The 15,867-nt window shown below is 38.4% G+C and overlaps 1 protein-coding gene across 1 annotated transcript; it reads left to right on the top strand.

Annotated features, from left to right (window-relative positions):
• Window positions 1-1,803: 1,803 nt before the first annotated feature.
• Window positions 1,804-6,397, top strand: slc50a1 (solute carrier family 50 member 1). The gene is made up of 6 exons (XM_008431731.2): window positions 1,804-2,035; window positions 2,228-2,305; window positions 2,399-2,522; window positions 3,488-3,649; window positions 6,049-6,168; window positions 6,256-6,397. The coding sequence occupies exons 1-6, from the start codon at window positions 1,968-1,970 to the stop codon at window positions 6,361-6,363; spliced, it is 660 nt and encodes a 219-aa protein (XP_008429953.2). The 5' UTR covers window positions 1,804-1,967; the 3' UTR covers window positions 6,364-6,397.
• The last annotated feature ends 9,470 nt before the right edge of the window (window positions 6,398-15,867 follow it).

Below are 15,867 nucleotides of genomic sequence, written 5' to 3'. Positions count from 1 at the left end.
AGATCTGTATCCTGTTCTTATTCCACAGTAGGTTTGTTTGGAAGTTACCTGACCAAGAAGCTCCAGTTTTGTTTTTCTTTTAATTAGATGAAAACAAATATTTCTGAGAATCTCTGGAGCGTGTTAAAAGTATATTTTACTTTAAGTGATTTCTTATTTTAGCGATTTCTTTTCAATATGTTTGTTTATCTTTCTGTCATGAATGAAGTGGAGCCCCATTATGGTTCAAAATACAGTGAGTGGTGTAGAAACTGCTTTTGGTTTCTTCTGTTCTGCATTATTCGTCTAATCAACCTCAGCTTGCGTTTCCTCCTCCGTCCACATCTCTGAAGTTTGGCCGCAGTTCCATGAACCTTTCACTTTGAAATAATTTTAGTCACAAGAACAAACCAGACTAACGTTGCTTGGAGAAGGTCTCGTTGTCTTTACATCTTCAATATTTCCTCTGAGCTCCCCATAGAGCTCTCTTGGCCTCGCTTTCTCTGATCCTTGATGGACTTAATAATACCAAACTACAAAGTAACACGTTTAATTAAGCCTAATTACAAATGATAAGCTTGAGGCTCTTGTGATGCTAATTAAGGTCAAATGGGCTGCGACATGATGATGACATTTTCAAGGATCTTCTAGGGAGCCAACTCGTCTGTTCCTATTAGGTTAGAATATCTTTATAAAACAAACAACAAATCATTTCTATTTGCAATTTTACAATATCACATTTAAAAATGCAGGTAGACAATTGTTTCTAAATAAATAAATTCTTAGGGATAATTAACCATTATTTCATTGAATTGTAAGGAAACTAAGCTTTTGTTTGATACATTGTCTGTCTTGTTAAATAAAGTAGTAGCAACAAATTAGCTATAAATGTTGTGCGACTAGAGTAAAACTCTTTATTGTTTAAGTTCTTTGTAAAAAAGATTGTGAAAGAGTTGAAGAAGACTTTAAATTAATTGGTGAAGATTCTTCTAGACCCACATAATTAAAAATCCTTGATACTTTTGTAGTAGATCTATCTTGAATGGCACAGAAAAATGACAAGATTGTCTTTACAAATGCAGTACAGTAAGACTGATATATTTGCCAAGTGTTGTGCTGTATTGGGAAAAGGAAAAACTGACCCTTAGAGATTGGTTTTAAAGATTTTGTTGCACACAAGTCAAACTTGATTATTATAAAATATGCTTTCAAATTTACAGTCTTATGAAAGTTAGGGCAAATCATTACATATTCAGTTCAATGTTCACATATGTCTAATCTAATTCTTTATAAGAATTTGTTATTTAATGTCAATTGAACAACATGTGAATAAAAATGCATTTTCTACCAGAGGAAAAATTTGAAATATCTAATTAAAAAAAAAAACTTCACTGAGACACTTCTAATGCAGTCTCTGGGTCTCTGTCTCCTGTAGTAGGTCCTATGATATTTGTTTGTTTATTTATTCCATTTAGAATTAAATAATGCACTGTTTAAGTATAGAATACATTGTTTTTTCGACTTATTTTCATTTTGATATGAAACTGTATCTGATTACTTTGAAAAAAAAAATCCTATTATTGTTCAGTTGATTAATTCTGGATTTTATACTCCAAAGTGTAGCAATTATATTGTATTTACTGTTGAATAAAAAGCTTAACTTTACTTCTTTGAATTATTGATCGCCTTTGACGGTTCTCTCCAGCTTCGAGCAGGACCTTTGCTTATCAGCGGCGTGACGTTTCGTGTGACGTTTTCTATCGTTTCAACATCCAATTGGTCAGTCCCAACCCTCCCTTTTAGTCGCACAGCCAATCAGAAGGCAGAAACACCGAGCACAGTGATTACAAATACGGAAATCCTATTTGAGAATCCTGGTATCTGCAGCCGATTTTGTTTTTCTGTAGTTTGATAAGTTTTGGCTGAAATCACCGAAAGAGCGTGAAAAACACAGGTGACGGGTGCAATAAATATCTGATCTCCACTCTATGGATTTGACTCAGCTTCTATCATGGGCCTGCATCGTGTTCACAGTCGGGATGTTCTCGACAGGACTGTAAGTTTTCTTCAGTAATTCCTTGTCAAATTGATTAAAAACGACATTAGTTTCATCACTAGTTGCAGCTGCTTGTCTGAATTTATATGAACAAACTCTAAACTATTTTTTTTTATTTGACAAAGAAATGCGCTGCAGTAGAGTGCGTTTACGTGTATTTCTTATGCATTTACTTTATATTTGTGCTTCTAGGACCGACCTGAAGAAGATGCGAGAATCCAAAAGTGCAGATAACATCCAGTTTCTCCCCTTCCTCACCACGTGTCTGAAGTAACTTTGTTGTTTTGTTTTTTTTAGCCTTCCTCCATCATCTGCACCGATCAGTTCAGTTCGGCCCATCTAACGCTGCTCCTGTTTCCACAGTAACTTAGGCTGGCTGTTTTACGGCACTCTGAAGCGGGATCACACCATTGTCGTAGTGAATATCATCGGAGCTCTTCTCCAAATCCTCTACATTGTCATGTTCTTCCTCTACACTAAACAGAAGGTAATACAAGACATGGTGTGAAATTAACCAAGTTTTGCTTGAGTGGCCCTTCAAATAATGAGAAATAAAATGTTCCATTCTATTTTAAAATTGAATAAAAACTAAGATTTCCCATACGATATGCTCTACAAAAACACACCAACCAACAGGATCTATTTCAGGTCAGTACAGGTCCATCTCAACTTGATAGTTGTGCAGAAGACGGTGATTGATGTCTTCCACATGCAGGATAAACCACAAAAGGTTGATGCAGAAGAAGCTGGCACTGTCAAAGCATATTGCTGGAAAGTTGAGTGGAAGGAAAAAGTGTAGCTCAACAAGGCCCACAAATAACAGGGATAACGGAAGCTATTAGTATTTTGAATCGAAGTCCATACAAAAGGTTGAGAGAGATTAGCCTTATATCAAGTTCAACGTATTGCTTCATCAGCAGAATTGTCAAACACAAAACTCCACAGAGAATCTATGAGATATTATCGACAAGAAGAAGAAAAAAATCAGACCCGACAATGAGCTGAAAATGGCTATTAAATCAAGCTGGGCTTCCATGACACTTGAACCACAGACCGATCGCCTCAATGTTATGCTGAATTGATGGAGTAATTCACTTGAAAAGAGCCCTGACAGAGCAATCAGTGTATAAACTGTAAAGTGCACGTACATGTTTGTCAGTAGGCCAACATGGCGGCATCATAAATCATGTATTTATTGTGAAATAGCATTATTATTTATTCACATTTTCTGAGAAACTGAATTTGGGTTTTTATTACGTTAAGTTACCAAAATGATCAGAAATAGTTGATCAGGAAATCTATCATTTGGTGTTTAATGAATCCAAATAATAGTTTCAGATTTAAAACTTTCTATTGGCATTCTTATTTACTGAGATCTACTTGATACTGCGTATAGAGTATTTTAGTAATCCTTTAATATGACTTATTATTCTGACTTTGTGTTTGTTCCAGCGACTTGTGGTGCTTCAGACTCTGGCTGCAGCAGCAGTGTTGGTCTGTGGATGGTTGTACTTCACTACCGTTCTGACGGAGGGAGAGGCCCGACTCAATCAGCTCGGTCTCATCTGCAGCGTGGTCACCGTCAGCATGTACCTGTCTCCGCTCACAGATCTGGTAAGGCACTTTATGGGCACACATTTAAAACAGGCTTGTTATCTTTTTTCTTTTCGAAAAATCTCTTTGAAGTTTAAAGGGCAAATTTAAATATGAAGGGATCCTGTGTGGCTGAGGCATTTTAAAATGTTTATCAGAGGAAATTTAGAGACCATTTAACCTAACCATCACGTTTTTGGCTTGTGGGAGGTGGTCGAGTACAGAGATGAGAACAGCTGTCATGATTCCAAAATTATAAGGAGGCTGAGCAAAACGATGTCTTTCAAAAGCTTCTGGCACAATTTCACACACTTCTTACAATGATGTAGACCAAACTGAAATGCATTAATCTGCTACACCATGAGTGTTCACAGACCAAAGATGATATAATTATACATTTAAAGGTGAAGATACATAAAAAAAAAAAAACTTTGTTAGGATGTATATTTTCTCTAGAGAAAATTGACTATAAACCGGTCAATTTTTAGAACCTGTTGTCCCAATCAATTGTTCAATTTCTCAATGAGCAACAGCCAGCCGCAGTTCGGTTCACATCCATCCATCCATTTTCTGTACACCCTTGTCCCTAGGGGGATCGGGAGGGGTGCTTGTGCCTATCTCCAGCTAATGCTCAGTCTGTCGCAGGGCAACACAGACACACAGGACAAATAATCAATCACACACACACTCACACCTAGGGAGTGTTTATAGAGGCCAATTAACCTGAGTCATGTTTTTGGACTGTGGGAGGAAGCCGGAGTACCCGGAGAAAACCCAGCATGCACTGGGAGAACATGCAAACTCCATGCAGAAAGACCGAAGGGCTGGGAATCGACTGCACCACTGTGCAGTTCACATCCTTCAACTCAAATCAGGTCCTATGTGCATCTGCACAATTGAAGAAATACACGTCTTGCTCTCTTTCTTCTTCCTTTTCTCACTTCTCATGATCTTGTAGTTCTGTCCTCCATCCTGTTTGTTTCCTTCCATCCATTTGCGTCGGGCTCTGAAATGACCCCCAGACAGTTTCCTGCCTTTCATTCCTCTCCGTCTTCCTGTGGTTCTGATTCTCCTCTGTTTTGGTGCTTCGTCCACTTGGTTACGTTCTGTTTTTTCCTGACACTCTGCACTGAAAATACTGACACCGAACTTTTCTTTCAACTTAAACCTCACTAATCCTAAGATTACACGACAACACAAAAACATCAAACAGACAGGAAATTTCTCAGGCAAACTTTTGTTTTGCCTTTGTAATTGCAAGTTATGATGTAACCCACCCTGTAAATTGGTTACGGACACTTTAAATGTAGTTAAAAATTACACGAATAGACAAGGATTATGGTTTATTGTACGCAGACAATTCGGCAAGTTTTAGTAATTTCTTTGATTCATTCAAAAGACTTTTAAAGGGATAATAAGAAGTAAAAGAAAAGGAAGCTATTTGTTACAGACTTGCAGGTTTCTTGAAGATGCGTATAAGAGAGAAAAATAAAACAAAGTTACTGAAACATTCTTACATTTTAAAATGTTTTTTTTTAGAGAGAAAGCATTAGGAACTATAAACAGCTGTCTTTTTTTGTTGTTTTTATGTTGACATGAACTACAATTGCAGGAATGTTTGACATGCTGTTGGATCCTTGCCAACAGGAATTTGTGCAGACCTGAAGGCAAAAGGGTGAAACATTGTACCAGCTGCTGTGGTCTTATAGCGGACTATGACTAAAAAGACTGTAAAGTATTTTGTCATTAGTTATTAAGGCAGGTTAATAACCTTCCCTCTGGTGTGTTTGAATTGGCACAGGAGAGTATAAAACCCCCCAAAACTCCAACCGCAGGTGGTAGAATAGCCAAATATTGCCCTCAAAAGTAGCACTACCTCAGTATATTTTTACTGAAGAAGAAGTAAAATAGAGTTGGGCCAAAAAAATCTCAAGTAAGTAGTGAGAAGTTGAGTTTAATCTTTCCTTAATTTATAAAAATGATATAATCATACAGACAAGATAGAAAATGATGTTCAGGTTCTGATATTCTAAGTAGTAAAATAAAAAAAAATAAAAAATGAGAGTAAAAATAATGTGCATCATTACAAAATAACAGGTATGTTCTCATGCATGCAAGTGAATCATATTAGATTTTGAAGTTCGACTTTCACACTCACAATTCAAACTCGGACCCACCTTCCTATAAATTTGTCTGTCATCTATGTTTTTGGAAATGTAATCCTCCAAACAACCAGACTGCATGATTAAATTGCATCCTTTTACCAATCAGCGGTACCTCCAAGTCTTGTGACAAAGCAGTTTTAGAATAAAGATCTTACGATGGTGGTAATAGAAAAGACCATATGACCAGGTTTCACTGGCATAGCTATAAAATTTGGTTTAACACAATTTTGCCTCTGTTGTCGTTTCCATTTCCAGGTAGCAATAATCCGCAGTGGTAACGTGCAGGTCCTGTCCTTCCCTCTGACTGTAGCCACCTTCTTCACGTCAACTGCCTGGGTTCTTTATGGCCTGCAGCTAAATGACTACTATATCATGGTAAACTACACAGAGCCCATCCTACTTCCAAGCCAAAAATAATAAGCGATGTTGCTTCATGTTTTTTTTTCCTTTTGTTGCTTCCAGGTTCCAAACACACCTGGAATCTTCACCAGTTTGATCAGATTTTACCTGTTCAGGAAATTTGCCTCCACTAGTCAAGGTTCACCTTCCTACAAGCCTTTGCATATATGAGGAGAAACGTTTGTGAATAAAAGCGAAAAGACAATTCAAGCCTTTCACTTCATGGAGGAAGAGCTCTTCCATATCTTCTCGCGCATATTAAGTGACACCATATATGAAATGGTTACAAAATAAATAATATGGATGTTTTACAAGAAGCTAAACTTATTTTTCTGCCGCTATATGTTAAAATGTGACCCTTGTCTTTTCTCTGTCGTCCCATACGGTTGAGCTTGTTGCTAAGTGTTTTTTTTTTCTTCTTTGTGATGTTGAGAGACAATTTGATGAACTGAACTCAGCATTATAGCCAAAGATTTAAAGGAGTTCTACTTTCTCGATTGCTAGTCTATTTATATATGTATATTTCCATAAATATAAATATTTTTGTCCCTTTGTACTCGCATAAGGAATATGTTTGGATGATATCGTTACATATTTTTCTGCACAACTTGAAGAGAGTTCTTATCCCTTCAGAGTGGATACTTGTGCCTTTTTACGTAGCCTTGTATGTAGACTATGTCCTGCCTGTGGCATTGACATCTGTCCTGGAACCTTTTCTAAATATTTTTAACTGTGCCTTTTTTCTATATACAGGAAGGGTTTATTGAGCTCATCTTCAAGGTCAAACAGTTTACTTATTTTTTTAATCTATTTTTATCATTTGCATATGGAATTTAATAAATATGACACAAATTACAGAATTTAAGTTTTCTTTCTAGTGACTAAATGTTTTTTGTTGTTGTTTTTTTCTGATAGCTGTAACGTCAAGCCTGATAATCAAATACAACACTTTACAAAAGTATTCATATTTTTTTTTTAACTATGAAAATCGGGAAAAGTGCACTCGGAGTTAATTATTAAATTGTAGTGAACTGTGGTTCTACGAGTACTGATGGCTGAATACAAATGTATGCCACATTTTTCTGATTTGTAAAAAAAAAAAGCTAAGAAAAAAACTATCAATCATTTTCTATCAGTGTCTCAAATATGTACTCTTTTGGTTTATCACAAAAATCCAAATTAAACAACTTAAGTTTGTAATACTCATGATGGTGGAGAAATACTTTTGCAATGCACCATCTACACGTAGCTGATCCCTTACAAAAGTTGTTCTGTAAAAAAAAAAAAAGTCACCCAAAGGGGAAAGTTACACTTAACCTTTTAACTAAGAAGATTTGCGCTTTGTTTTGTTTGCAGTAATGAGCGTCAACGCACATGTGTAGAGAGAAGCATGTGTGTTAGTGGAGTGGTTGTACAATGGAGACAAAGGCCCTTTGATTGTGCAGAAGTGCAGGGAGGCTTGTTTGTGCGAGTGTGTTGATACAGAGAGGGCAGTGGTGGGAAAGGCCACGCCAGAGGTTCTCATCCCGTGTGTGTGTGTGTGTGTGTGTGTGTGAGTGTGAGCGTTACGCTGGCCTCTCTTCCTGAGCTCAAAGATCCAGCCTCAGACTGAAAACACACAGAGATTACATAGCCTTGTGCTGGAACTGAGTGTTGTGTGTAATCTGAGAGAAAAGTGGAGATAGAGGAGAAATGAACTGCAGTTAAAACAAGAAACAGGTGCAGAACAGTGAAGGCTGGGACAATAGTGAGAACCCAGCTGAGATGTTTAGCCTTGGCTCATTTTATTTAGGTTCACTACCTCTTGACTTTCATTTATAAATGCTCCAAGACATACGTTGAATATAGTTATTATTATACCAACTTTTAATAGTAAGTTGTTTGTTGTTACACTATTGACTTAATGGTAAGTAGGGCAACTCTGTGGCTCAATGTTAGAGTTGCTATCTTGCGGTTCTAGGTTTGATTCCAACTTCTTCCTGGCTTTTAGCACCAAGCTGCCTACCAATCTGTGTATTAGATAAAGACTATCTTAGTGTGTAGCGCTTATAGCACCATAGAAAAGTGTGATATAAACATTGTGTGTCTGCCTTGAATCTTGAAGGTGTACAATGAAATTCAGCTTTCAGTAAAAAATCAATCTCTCATCACCTTTCTTCACATCAGAAACTGAACATGTCAAGGTAGATTCTTCCCCACAAGTTCAGATAATTCACTTACAATATGTGCTAACTGAGATGAATAAACACATTTGAAACAGAAATAAGTAAATAAAAAAATGTGCACAGGTTTCAGAAAATGTATGAAGTTGTGATTATGTGACATAACCCCAATCAACTAGTTGTTTTGGACAATCCAGAGACAACAAACTCATCAGCAGTTTCACTGATACTCTTTTTCTTAGAAACGCCCACATAATCTCAGATATTTAGACAATGAGGTCCTTCCTAAGCTCCGTAGATAAGCACATCTCCTAATTCTGTTTTAACATCCCTTTAACAATGTAACGTGTGATTTTCAAACAACAATTTTAGTGTGTAATCTAAGAACTTCAAAACTTTGATCAGAACTATGAGAGCTGAAATGTCTTCAGGAAACAAGAGTAGTCCAATTCCCTTATTAAAACAAGCACATGACCTGTATGACGCCCTTCACTTTACCTTATCATTACCGTCGACCTAAATCATAGGTTGGAGAAGCTTCAGCCGATATATTTTAATTTCAGTTTCAGCTTGTTCTCATTTCCACTGAGTTTAAATGTCTCAGATGCATCATCTCAGCTCTAGATCCTGCACACTTGATCTTACCTTGTTCTGACTGTTACAGTTTGTAAAACTTACAACCAAAAACTATCTCATGATCTGGTTGTAGCCTGAATGTATTATTTTTTTCTTACTGCTTCAAAAGGTGAATAGCACCCTTGTGCTGATGAAATACACTCCTAGGCAAGCATGAACACGTCCATGAAAGCAAAAGTTTTGGCTCTTCGCTTGTCTGAAACACCAGGTGTGTCCAACAACAATGAAGAAAAACATCAGACAACATCTATAAGAAACACCTGTTGCTGTCAGTCAATCTGGATAAAGTAAAAGTAAATTCAAAGTCCATCAAACTGGAGTTAAAAAGTTAGGACAGAGATGCAGAAACCCAATCAAAAACAGGAGTTGATCTCAGAGATGTAATTGTGAATTGTGAAACTACAATATTTGCTGTCACTGAGAGGTTATGACGAAACTACCAAAGATACGGGGCGAGTTTGGCTCGTTTGATTGGTTCTAAAAGTTTTGTTTTTTCCATAGTAAGAACATGACAGGACACGACTGGATAGAGCAGTTACATCTGACAGAAAAACAACACATTTGGAACAATGTGTCTTTGTAATATTAATCAACACTGGAGACGTGTTGGATGTAAATCTCAGACATGCATCTCGTGTTAATAATCAAGCACTGCAGTGGAGGGATGATAGTTTGTGCTTGTGCTGCTGCCATGAGACAAAAAGCACCTGGCAGTTACTGAGCCAAACATGAACTCCTGTAACTGAAATAATATTCAGGGCCTTGAGAAAACGGCATTAATAAATGTCTGCTAACCTGAATGAACTGATCCAACATAAGTTCATAGTGGGACAGAACTCCACATCAAAAATGTTTGACGATGACTTTGTGACTAAAAACAGAAAACATTAAGTTTTCACTGCTTATAAATCTTTCAATCTGCTTTGAGTTTTAGATCATTTTTACATTTTGGTTAACTATGCCTTACGTCTACAGTTGGGTATGTTGAAGGGTGTGTGAAGCTGTGGACCATTTTCTGAAACCATTTTAGAGTGCATGTTGTCATCGTCTGAATTATTACTATATCATAAAATATTTTTGAGTCATTTACAAAGCAAATGTCGTACCCGTAACAGGCAAACCGTTCCAAACCTTACAACCAGAAGATCCTTATCGACGTCATTTATGAAGTCTGGATTTCAGGTTTCTGATTCAGCATTTTCTTTTCCAAATCCAAGCCAACATGACTTGGAGTCAAATTGAGTAAGTCTGGAAACAACAAACACTTAGCCAGGGGGACAACAAGGTGGGACGTGATGGTGCAGAGGGGTGAGTCAGCGCTTACATTCAACCGGGGATGTTTGTGAGCAGGAATTAGTCATTTAGGAGGAAAAGGAAAAGGGGTGTAGCTGCATAAAATCAGTAAATGATGAGCCCTGGAGAAGATAAAGGAGTGTTGATTGTTCTTCTTTCTCTGGTGTGGAGCGATAATGATCACTGATGTCAGAGAGACAATGCCACGGAGTCAGATAGACTGGGGCAGACACGCCCCTCATCAGACGCCGTGGCTTTGTTGTGAAGACACAACATGCAAAGTGTCAGGCAGGAAATCAAAGTTCAGTCTTTATGCTGGTCAGTGCACGTCTTTGCTCCCCAGTCAGTTTACAACACCAGATGTGTGTGTGTGCGTGTGCGTGTGTGTGTGCGTGTGTGTGTGTGTGTGTGTGTGTGTGTGTGTGTGTGTGTGTGTGTGTGTGTGTGTGTGTGTGTGTGTGTGTGTGTGTGTGTGTGTGTGCGTGGATGTGTGTGTGGTGGGACTTGAGGGGGGACAAGTAGCTGAACAATGAGAACTCCCAAACAGGATCCCTCTGTTTCCTGATGCTCCTTAAACAACACACACACACACACACACACACACACACACACACACACACACACACACACACACAGTCCATCTAGCTGCACAGATCCCTTTAAATGTATCACACAGCCTTTATCTGCACTGTATGTTGTGTCTCAGAGAAACTCCCGCAGGCTCCCTTCACTGACACCAAGTGTGCATTCACATGTCTATTTATATCCTTATGGGCAAACTCTGATCTATGGGTTTTGTTTCCACCGTAATTACGCACAGCAGAGCCTCGGCTAACATGCAGTCTGCTTTCAGACAGTGTGCAAACTCAGCGTATAAAACACACATGCTCACAGAAAGCTCGCAGGGAAGCAGCCAGCAGCGTGTGCACATCAGTAAAAGCCCACCTGTCCCAGCTGCTGTTTTCAAGTGAACAGGGGATAAAGGAACGAGCCCCCCCTCCCTCCAAGTCTTCCTGCAGGCCCTCCCCTGTAGCCCCTGTCGTCCTCGACCCTCAACTTGTTTGTCTTTATCGTTCCCATGGTCAGTTATTGTTCCTGCTTCTCCCTTATCGCACCTCACTGTGTTTTGTCTTTTTGCGAGTCTTGTAATCTCTTATCTGATGTAGTGCAGAGGATCAAAACACAGCTAAAAAAAAGTAAATACTTGGAACTTGCTCAAAAGAATTGCTTAAGACTGGAAAAGAAAGTTTTAATGTTAATTTTAGATATTTTTTGTAGTAGCAGTAGTAGTGTAACTTTCAAATGCAACTTGTGTTCTGTTGTCAAAAAATGCTTTGCACCGTCCTTGAGTTTCACCTTGTGATGATGGGCTTCATCAAATGCTTTGTTGTTTTTAGATCATGTTTTGTTTGCTTTTATACCGTAATTTCTGAATCGTTAAAGTCTGGTGATGTTTCTTCACTTTGTAGTTCTTGTTTTGTGAAAAGCTTTGGACATTTTATCTTTTTTTTTTTCCGAAATGTTTTTGTTTTATTTTCATGTTTTGTGTTAGGACTCAGAAATTCTGATATGAAAAATGACACATTTGAACAATCGTTGACTCAAAACGAAGCTTTCCCCTCCATCACCTGTTGCTGCACTGTACTGGTCAAACATCATTTTGCTTTGTCCTGCAAGACAGACAAATTAAGTTTAGCTGCAAAACCAAACTGTTTAGCTGTCCAGCTATCAGCTGAATGTCCATGAAGGAGAAAGATGCAGACTGTCTGCTCAGACAGAAAACCTGACAAATTATCCAGCTAACATAACCTTGTTATTCTAAAAAGTGCAGAATGGCGTCAAGGACTATTATAAAGCACAATAACAAGTTTATCTGAAATCTTACTACATTTAGAGGAGGCCTATTGCTATTTTTTTAATTATAGCAAAATAATTGTTGTTATTGATTATGTTATTATTAATTTAGCAGTGGGAATAATTGTTTTTTGTAAGTAAAAGTAATAAAGCCATGCTGTGGATTTTTTTTTTTTTTTCTTCAATGATGCAACAAAACAGGTATCAAGTTGATCCATGTCACCCTGGAACCTGCCTAGTGTGATGTCAAGTTGAAGCACAGAGACAGAATAAATGATGTGTTAAGCACATTGTGGTCTTGGCTTCAAAAAGATTGAAAGGAAACCACTGCGGAGACTGAACCAGAACACCATGAAGAGGGAACAATGGTGGCTTTTTTTTCTCTTTTTTTTTTGTGCAATCTCGGTAAAGTCTCTGCAGGACTGGCAAATGACAAAAAATGCAAAACAGTAAGAAACTTTTCAAAAGGTTCAGCTGAAGTGCTGGAGCAGCGAAGAAGCAGATACCAAAGAGTTTTCTTGCAAGAAAAAAAAGTTACTTTTTTTTTTTTTTACTGTTATTTTTAATGTCTCATATTACATTTGAAAACTTTTTATTTCCTAGTATGGTGCTGAATATAAAAAGTTTGAGAGCCTCTGTTTTTATCTTATGTAACAGACGCATGTTGTTCCTACCTAAACTGATCAGTCGTTTATAGCAGTGCCTTAAAAAGATTAGTTTTAACTCTTTTTCTTTCTTTTTTTTCCAGATTTTGTGACATTACAACCACAAACAAGTCTGATCAGTAACTTTTTCAGGATGCATTTTCTAAAGATTTTTGATAACTGGCAACATGCGTGGAGCTGTAACCTTCGTGTTTTGTACTTTCAGATCTACAGTGATAATAATAACTGCCAGATTCAACAACTCAAGGTTTTAGATGTAGAAGCAAAAATGTTTCTTCTTACCAATAAAAGCAGAAAATCACTTCAGGCTCTTTTGATATAATCAGACTGCTCTCTCAAACAGAACACAGATCAAAAAAAGTTCCATCAATGTTCAACCTCCCTCTCACTTTTGTTTTTATTAGTGCCCATGTATCTACACACACTTCTTATTGTTTATGCAGTTGCTGCTTTATGTATACTTATGGCAAAGCATTCCGGGAACCTTTTGATTTTACGATAATCCTTTTCTCCTCACAGTTCGCAGGTTGTGCAATGTCGGGTTTTTGTCTCGAGAACTTAGTGCATGCATCAGAGGTTGGAAACAAAGCCACCTTTCTTTTTCTGCCCTGCACACATGCAGTCACATAGAAAAATTTGACTCTTCAGGTCCTCCGCTTTTGCCAGCTGCCGTTAGAAGACCTTTGCTCTACAGCCAACTGCTGCCAAAGTAGAAAAAAAAAGATTAACAGAGAGAAGCTCCAGTCTATCTATCTGCAGGGCTTGACTGTGGTTCGCCGAGAGCTGTCAGTCTTCCAGATTGTTTTGCTTCCATCTCCTTCTTCCTCCTCCTCCTCCCCCGTCTTGCTACTTGCAGCTGAAGCAGCGAGTGGAGTGATACGTGGACAGCTAGTCATTAGGCTGTCAGAAGAGTCTATGGAGCAAAAACTCTGCTGGCAGGGATGAATGTACACATTTCACTTTGGGTATTCATCAGCTGTCAGGTATCCTTCTGTTTTACCAGCCATACATGTGTGAGAATCACACACATGGGCTTGACAGCAGGGAATCCAATAAAAGCAGAGTCACACGTTTGAAAAGCATCATTATATGACTACTGCTTATGGAAATCAAGCTGCAGAAATCTTAGTGTTTATGGAAATCTTAGTTGTTTTTGCTTTTGTTTTAAAAGAAAAAACTACTAAGTGTGCTTTGAAGTGGCAAGCCAACCTTTAATGACTTTATCAAGTTAATGTACTCTTCAGTCTAAAAATGACACACAACCAATAAGTAAATACTCACGCTAACCCCGGGGGACCTTCGTCTTGTCTGAGCTCGCCTTCCTGTTTGGCGTCCATCCACAACAAACACTTGTCTTTGACCTATGTGCGTGAGTTTGCATGTGTGTGTGTGGTTTTGAACATGTTTTTCATGAGAGCAGGTGGAATTAAAATGCATGTATAAATTTCATAGCAATGATAAAAAAAATTTTAAAAGTAAGTCTGGAGGCTTTTGAGGCAGAAGAAGCAATGCGTTCAGTCCAACAGTTCCACTAACTTTCCACGTTTTGCAAAGAGTTCGCACCTGTTGGAGCTTGCAGAGGCACTGGTGTGTTAGTAAAGGGTGCGTGTGTGTGTTTGTGTAGGTGTGTGTGTACACGTGTCCATGTGTGTGCATAGAGAAATTAAAAATTTATAGCTGTAGAGGTGCGGAGGGCAGGCAGGAGTATCAGCTGTTTAGAGGGCTTTTAGGATTTTTTTATACATTTTATAGTACATCAGAGATCGAACTGCCCATGAAACATATTTACAGGCTGTCTTGGATAAACAAATATTATTGATGGAACTTTGACTCAACCAATTTCTTCAGAAACTGTAAGACTTGCTTTTTATCTCTACATCCTGGAAATTTCTTTCTTGTTTCCCCTCATATTCTGATCAGTAGAGTCGTCATTAGTGTGAGTCACTGATGATTTCTTTAAAGAGCTTACCTTAGCGGGAAATTCCTGTTAAACGTGTCAGGAGGGCCCACGCAAACGGTCATTAATTACGATAATCTGATTTTACTGCTGTTGTTGTTGGAGGATTCAGGTCCAAAAAAATAAATATAAAGAAAATATATATATATTTAACTCCGGTTTCCTCCCACAGTCCAAAAACATGACTGTCAGATTAATTGGCCTCTCCAAATTGTCCCTAGGTGTGAGTGTGTGTGTGCATGGTTGTGTGTCCTGTGTGTCTCTGTGTTGCCCTGCGACAGACTGGCGACCTGTCCAGGGTGACCCCGCCTCTCGCCCGGAACGTTAGCCGGAGATAGGCACCACCACCTCCCGACCCCACTAAGGGACAAGGGTGTAAGAAAATGGATGGATGGATGGATGAATATATATATTTTAAAAAAAAAGAACCCTGTAGTTTCATCAGATTTATTAAAATAAAAAAATAAAATAAAAGAAATACCTGGGCCTCAGAGAGGAACTGGAAAAGGCCTGGAAGGTGAAAACCACCTTCCAGGTGCCTGTGGTCATCGGGGCCCTTGGCAGTCACCCCCAAAACTGGAGCAGTGGCTAAAACAGATCCCAGGAACAACATCAGACATCTCAGTCCAGAAATGTGCAGTTCTAGACACAGCCAAGATACTGGAGGAGAACCCTCAAGCTCCCAGGCCTCTGGTAGAGGACCCGAGCTCAGAGGATGAAAGAGAGAGAGAGAGAGAGAGAGAGAGAGAGAGAGAGAGAGAGAGAGAGAGAGAGAGAGAGAGAAAGAGAGAGAGAGAGAGAGAGAGAGAGAGAGAGAGAGAGAGAGAGAGACCACCCGCGGAGGGTGGAGGGTGATATATATATATATATATATCCACTATGGATATGAGCTCTGATCTTCACAAATCAGCAAATGACTACCAGTAAATTATAATTGAATAAAAAAAATGTTGTCTATAGCTACAAATAAAGCAGTAATTAAGCGAGAGTTGAAGAATGATGCTGTGACAGACAAAACTGGTAGAGGGCAAACATTTCACTGTTAAACACGGTGGAGGATTTATGATGCTGTAGGCCTTTTCCAAAGACCCTGCAAATCTTGTTAGAC

The sequence above is a fragment of the Poecilia reticulata genome, chromosome 16, assembly GCF_904066995.2.
Source record: "Poecilia reticulata chromosome 16, P_reticulata-male-v2, whole genome shotgun sequence".
NCBI classification, from domain to species: domain Eukaryota; kingdom Metazoa; phylum Chordata; class Actinopteri; order Cyprinodontiformes; family Poeciliidae; genus Poecilia; species Poecilia reticulata.
The sequence above is the reverse complement of the archived record's forward strand: the minus strand, read 5'-3'. Positions and strand labels throughout refer to the sequence as shown.